Below are 6,603 nucleotides of genomic sequence, written 5' to 3'. Positions count from 1 at the left end.
TGTGTTTGTTCTTATAATTTCTGGTCAGGTATGTGAAATATTAAGTTTATATTAGGTGAAATCTTCGTTAATAAAGCTTGTACGTATATTTACCACCTATTAACTTTAGTTTACCAAAATATCACACCCATTTCTGCTTATTAACGAAAGCTCAGCTTCTACACATTTTTTTTCTCCGTTTAGACAGCATAAATTAGCAAAACAACATATTCAGTAGTGCATTAACCATGCAATCCATGCTGTTGTTTACATCTGAGAATTGCCAATATGGCCACGCATCTGGGTAACTGACCAAATTGTGACGCAAGTGCAAACGCTATTTGGGTTGGAGCTGAAATCTGCAGGACAGCTGCTCTCTAGGACTAAACATGTCTACCTCTAACCTAGAACATCATATTATTTTTAATTGTATGATTCCTTTAAAGGGTTAGTCACCCAAAAATGAAAATTAGCCCATTATTTACTCACCCTCCAGGCATCCTAGGTCTATATGACTTTCTTCTTTTAGACAAATCCAATCTGAGTTATATTAAAATTTATCCTGGAATTTCCAAGCTTTAGAATTGCATGGGTGAGTTTTTTTCTTCATCAGTCCAAAACAAGGATTTGTAATAAAAAATTCAAAGGTTTTGATATAAGCTAAAAGGAGTTTTCTTTTGATAAAGTAAGGAAACTTTGCTTCCTTTGCTCCTGTAAAGAAACGTTGGTTTGTGCAAGACTCATCGGTGCATGCGCAACGCTCATTAAAGTGATTATTAGATTTTAAATATGGATATTTTTCTCATAAAAATGCATCAACTGGCTTCAGGAGGCCTTTATTCACCTCCCGTGAGGCACTTTTTAATATAGATAGATGCACTTTGTTGGACTTGTTTTGGACTGATGAAGAGAAACACCCGCCCATGAAATTCTAACGCTTAGAAAGGCCAGGATAATTATTAATATAACTCTGATTGTCTGAAAGAAGGAAGTCATATACACCTAGAATGCCTAGAGGGTGAGTACATAATAGGCTAATTTTCATTTTTTGGGGTGAACTAACCCTTTTACTGAAGCAGTTAGCTGTTACCTGTGTCCTGAGAGGGACTGACACTGTAACTGTCACTCTCTTTGTCCACTGAGCCCGTGGCGCGGGGTGTGGGCAGCCTCCAGTCAGTAGTGAGAGTGTGTGAGGAGACGGGAGGGTGCGGTCGGTTTAGGGTCCACTGGCTGGCGTATCGACTGCGTGTGGCCGGACCTGCTTTAGCTGTGCGGCGGGCAGTGGGGTCTGAGGGAACAGAAACAAACAGTACACATTAATATAGCATTAAATGACCAGTGTAAAGTGACCCAAACCTCTGCCGATTTTAGGTAAACAATTAATTTAAGTTAACGCTGGTGAATCCACCTGACTCATCCATGATTATAACCGTGACCTTTGTCAGAGAAATGCTCCTTTTTATTTCTGTCAGTAAGCAGAGAAGGCTGATATTTACTTCCTGTGAACTCAATTAAATCGTTCATGTGATGTACATGTTATTCAAATCATAGGACTGGATAGAGGCAACCTCAATATTCTTTCAGGTCACACTCAATGGCACATTGTGAAATGAAAGCATGTTTATGATGATTATTCAGGATAACGGACAGGCAAGAGGTGTGGAGGACAAAGCATTAATCTAATAGTTTGAGGTATAAAACTGTTTCACTTCAGTTCAACTTTAAACATTCTAAGATGTCAAGACTGCATTATAGTTCTATACCACTACTGAACAAAGATCCTTGATTAGAAACAAAAAATGTGCTTTCCCATAATTAGTAAGTGTTCAGAAACAAAAGACTGGGAACCACTGGTATAATGCATCATTTGGGATCCAATTTTTTGAAAATTAAACAAAATAAATAAATAATAACATAATTAGTATTCTATGGTATACTATGTTAAATACACTATGATTTGAGAGTCACACATGTTGATCTAGAAGACTATTTATACCTAACAGTAAATTGGGATGACCCATGTTTTGGGTACATGTTATGTTCCGTATCTGCTGTAGACTACTCTTGGACAGTTTGTTGATGTCAAACACAGTGTATAACCGACCTTGTTTCTATTTAGCTTTATGAGAATTTATGTCATCAACATAACCAAGCAGACTAGTTTAATTCTTACTTGTACCAGGTCTAGCATCAGACACGTCTACTAGTGGTCCAGTGGCCTGAGACAGAGACTGGTAATGCACTGTGTGGGTGACGGTTGAAGACTTCTGTTTAGATGTTTCTCCAAAGTCATTGTCCGTCAACAGCACCGTAGAGCGGTCATCTGAAAGACAAAGGCAAACAGGCTAATGAAAGTAGTGAAGACCACCATCAAGCAATATACATTTGGGGCCTTTAGGGAATAGCAAACCACTAATATTACACAATGGTCTCTTACCAATTGTCTCCATAGTGTCTCTCTCCTCGATGAGTAGCTGAGCACGTGGGATATCAATGTGCATCCTCAGAGTCTGCTGCTGTTTGTTCACAGTGTCTGGTGTGCGTGCATTTTTACTAGAGAAACAACATCAAACAATTACATGCACTACTTTATGACAAAGTGCACTGATATATAAACCAATAGCACAGTAATTTACCTCATTAGCATCTCTGCCAGGCTCTTTGCATCTGTTGAAATAAAAGAAACTAGGAAGTTATGAATTGGAAAACATTATTTAATATTAAGAAATAAATCAGTCTATCCTCAAGTAGTTATGATGCTCTGTTCGCTAGAAATGGCATGTGTCCACGCACCTCGTAATCTCTTGAGCCTCTGCTCTCTTCTTCTTCTCCTCAATACCAGAAGAACAATGAAGACCATGGAAATTGCCACCAGAATGCAGATGATTGTGACCATCATCTTAAGTCCCTCATTGCCCTGCCTGTTCTCCTGGCTGGGGTCCACAGTCTTTGGCAATGGAGCAATTGTGCCTGGAGATAGAAGATTGAGCAGTTTAGGAGTGATTTTGATTTTGAAAAGTCTGGTCATAACCAAGTTAGGACCAAATCAAATTTGTAGTTTATTTTCTGTGGGTTTATGCTGGTGTCAAAAAGTGTTGGTTAGACAATCAAGTCGGATCAAGGAAGTCTTGCTGATTAAGTCATTTAAGCAACTGCTTCCAAACATTGAACTGAGACAACATTGATTTTAACCCTGTGTGGTAATACAAGATGTAGTACTCACTGCCATCCACGTTCAGAGTGGCAAACAGAACCCTCTTCTCTGCTGTTCCTGCACTGTTGCCCACTCTCATTTGGAGCTCGTACCAGGTGGCCTCCTGTAGATCGTAGAGAATGTGGTTCTTGGTGAGAGAATCTCGCTTCACCATTGTCCATTTCGTAGTGTCCACCGGTCGATATTCTAGCGTGAAGGAGTCGATCGGACAGCCGCCGTTGTTCCAGCCAATGAGGTTAAGCTCCACACGGGTCGAGTTGATACTTGAGAAAAGCTCATGATCTTTGGCGAACTGTGGCTCTGATAATGTGGAGAAGTGAGAGATAATTTAACTCTGAAGTTAGCGAAAACTGTCAAACTTTGATTGCAATACCAGATGATTAATAATTCAATATATGGCCTAAGTAGATATTTAGCAGGCAGTTTTATTTAAAGTAAATTTTACCAAGGTTTTATTGTAGTAAAAGTGTAACCATGTTTTTTTTTTGTTGGCATACTGATTACCATTTGTTTAATTACCACTGTTTTACTACAAATTTACTAAACACATAGGAAAACCATGGTTTTATTTTAAGGGGGTATTTGTGCACCATGCTCAAAGGCATAATTGCTCATGGCCTGCTTTGAATCAGCATTAAGTTACAATTCAGTTAGGCTAACATTCAGTTATCAGTCATGTATTTTAGCCACTAGTGATCAGCATAAATAACTATAAATGATAAAGTATACCTTTCCCATGGGTTTTAGCCTCAATGATTTCACTGATGCGTCCAGGACCAACTGCATTTTGTGCAGTCAGAGTAAATTTGTACCAAGTACCACACTTTAGATTCTCCAGACGGTAAGATCGCTCACTGGGGCTGATGGAGAAACTGCCCCACTCTTCACTGTTATCCTCCGAGTACTGCAGAATGTAGCCTGAACGGAGAATACCACTTTAAAATAAACCTCAAATGCCACACTTTATTTTATTCACTTTTATGGGTGCTGTAAATTGATACAGAGCACCAACTATGCAAAGCTGACCTTCAAGTTTATTAAAATATTACAGTGTGTAAAATAAATCTCGGTTTGAAGCATTTGACAGGTCTAGGTGGATAGTGTTCCATATTTGTCACACAGTGGAGAATAAGTGGATGAATATATGTAATATAAATATCAGTGCAGTCTAACCTCTGATGGAGCTTCCTCCATTGTCTCCAGGGATCCAGGACAGTGTGATGGAGGTGGTCGTGGTTTTGGTCACTGTGAGACGTGGTTGGTCCGGGGGTACTGAAACATTTTGGGAGTAAAGGTGTAGTCACATTTACCATTGTTCTGAGAATTTTTCTTAATGGGTAAAATCCAGCCATTTCACAGAAGAGATTTCCACATGCAGAACTGCATCAGGTTCAAGTTGGCAATGCAAATTCATTGTGTTTCCAAAAAAAAAAAGCGGCTTGGTTTGAAAGTGATTTCTGTATGAGCCATGCTTCATACTGTACGTCGCTACACTGATGACCTTTTTAGCTCATGAAATCTCAATAATGTGACCTTTACTGTTTATTGGTTATGTCAAACTTCTTTTCCCTCTCCTTTTCTCATATTTGTTTTCAGAAATTACACAAGGCACAAACGCTATTTGGATCTACACAGAATATATTTTACACACCTTGGACCTGTAGGTTTAGCATAATCTCATCCGAACCCCAGTTGTTGCTGGCAACACATCTGTAGTACCCAGAATCCTCTGCTTTGACAGTGCGAATAACAAAGCTGCCATTGCTGTGAGCGCTGCGACGACCATCGATTGAAACCGGAGCAGGTGTACCATTACTGTTGGAAAATATATGTATAATGTTTCATAGAAAGAATATTCACAAGAATTAATTTATCAGGTGTTTGCAGACAATGCATTTCCAGTTTTGTAAAAATACATTTACAAAAACAGTTCTTTATTATTATATTGTTTGACATTTTACAAGATTCACAAAATGGCTACATGTTTTATAAAATCACATAATTGTCTGGCCAAAACAAATGTAAAAACAACAACAACAACAACAACATACTTTCCCTTCAGCCACTTGATGGTTGGAGGAGGGTCTCCAACTGCTTTGCATGGAAGGACAATGTCCCTCATCCAGGGGGTGGTCACAGTTCCACTGAATGTCAGGATTCGAGCAGGGGCTTAAAAAACAAACAATTGCATCACAGTGGCAAACTCACGCAAACTGTTCTGTGTAATTTTTCTCCTGTTAAAGGTACAATATGGCTACATCCCAGTTCACATATTCTACTACACACTAAGAGTATGCACCTTGGTTTTGATTTATTTTATGTTTTTCTTTCTTTTTAATTCTTCAATACCTTTAGCTTGGGGCTCCACGGTGATAATTTCACTGGCATTCCCACGACCTGCCGCAGTGACAGCCACAACCCAAATGCTGTACTGCCAGTTCTGGTTCAGGTTGGTCAAACGACGGAAATAAACATCAGGGGCAGCCTCAAACTCACTGATCACCTGTAATGATATAATAAAAAGGTTTCATGAAAATAACAAAAAATTACATTCATTAGAAAAAAAATCTTCCATTTTACATTTAGGGCAGGGGTGTCCAATCCTGCTCCTGGAGTGCAACTTTCCTGCAGACTTTAGCTCCATCACACCAGTCTAGAAGTTTATAGTGATCCTGAAGACCTAACTGGTTAAGGTGTGTTTAAGACCAGGAGGTACACTCTGATAGGAGGATTGGACACCCCTTATTTAGGGCATTCAGCAGAGTCACAAAGAGCCACAGATAAAGCTCACCGTGGGGTAAGGGTTGGAACAGAAGACGGTGTATTTCCGGATGATTCCATTGAGCTTGAGTGGAGGAAGCCAGGAAACAAACACCACTGAGCTTGTGGAAGCAGCTGCCTTAACTCCAGCCGGAGGACCAGGAACTGGTTTGAGCAAGAGAAATAACATTATTTATTGAGGAGAAGCTCTAGAAAAGATACTTTGTACGTTACGAAGGAAGTAATCTACAGTTTACTTCCTTCACTCCAATCACCCATGTCCCATTGGATTGGTATTGTCATTGGGTTCAAATGTCTGTGCTATGAGCAAACAAGCCAACTAAAAATGGCTAACTTACAGCATTATCCCATTAGTCAGCTTGAAACAGCTCGATTTGGTCAGGACCGTTACTCCTGCTGATGGTTTTTGCTGAAATCTCTTCTGTCTCTAATTTATTGATCAAGACTGGAAGATTGTTGACAAATGAACTACTGCCTCTGACAATTCTCTCCAATTCCCAGTCAAAATAATAGCAAGAACACAAACTAGAGAACTGTAATAGAATGAAATAGTACACAATTTAGAGAGTGACTTTAGTGTGGGAATGTGTATTTGTTTTATCATGGTATGCTGTGGAAGGCATTTGTCC

At 39.4% G+C, this 6,603-nt stretch overlaps 1 protein-coding gene across 1 annotated transcript in view; it reads right to left on the bottom strand.

Moving 5' to 3' along the window:
• The window catches only part of dscamb (Down syndrome cell adhesion molecule b), a 182,337-nt gene that overhangs the window by 9,403 nt on the left and 166,331 nt on the right, over positions 1 to 6,603 (bottom strand). Inside the window, exons 20-31 of the mRNA XM_073817585.1 lie at positions 5,985 to 6,118; positions 5,543 to 5,696; positions 5,245 to 5,362; positions 4,845 to 5,008; positions 4,367 to 4,465; positions 3,923 to 4,111; positions 3,203 to 3,493; positions 2,773 to 2,949; positions 2,616 to 2,646; positions 2,417 to 2,532; positions 2,153 to 2,302; positions 1,070 to 1,267 (exon numbers count right to left, since the gene is read on the bottom strand). Coding sequence (XP_073673686.1) covers positions 1,070 to 1,267; positions 2,153 to 2,302; positions 2,417 to 2,532; positions 2,616 to 2,646; positions 2,773 to 2,949; positions 3,203 to 3,493; positions 3,923 to 4,111; positions 4,367 to 4,465; positions 4,845 to 5,008; positions 5,245 to 5,362; positions 5,543 to 5,696; positions 5,985 to 6,118 — 1,821 coding nt within the window. The remainder of the gene's footprint in view (positions 1 to 1,069; positions 1,268 to 2,152; positions 2,303 to 2,416; positions 2,533 to 2,615; positions 2,647 to 2,772; positions 2,950 to 3,202; positions 3,494 to 3,922; positions 4,112 to 4,366; positions 4,466 to 4,844; positions 5,009 to 5,244; positions 5,363 to 5,542; positions 5,697 to 5,984; positions 6,119 to 6,603) is intronic.

This window comes from Garra rufa, chromosome 14, assembly GCF_049309525.1.
Source record: "Garra rufa chromosome 14, GarRuf1.0, whole genome shotgun sequence".
In the NCBI taxonomy this organism is placed as follows: domain Eukaryota; kingdom Metazoa; phylum Chordata; class Actinopteri; order Cypriniformes; family Cyprinidae; genus Garra; species Garra rufa.
The sequence above is the reverse complement of the archived record's forward strand: the minus strand, read 5'-3'. Positions and strand labels throughout refer to the sequence as shown.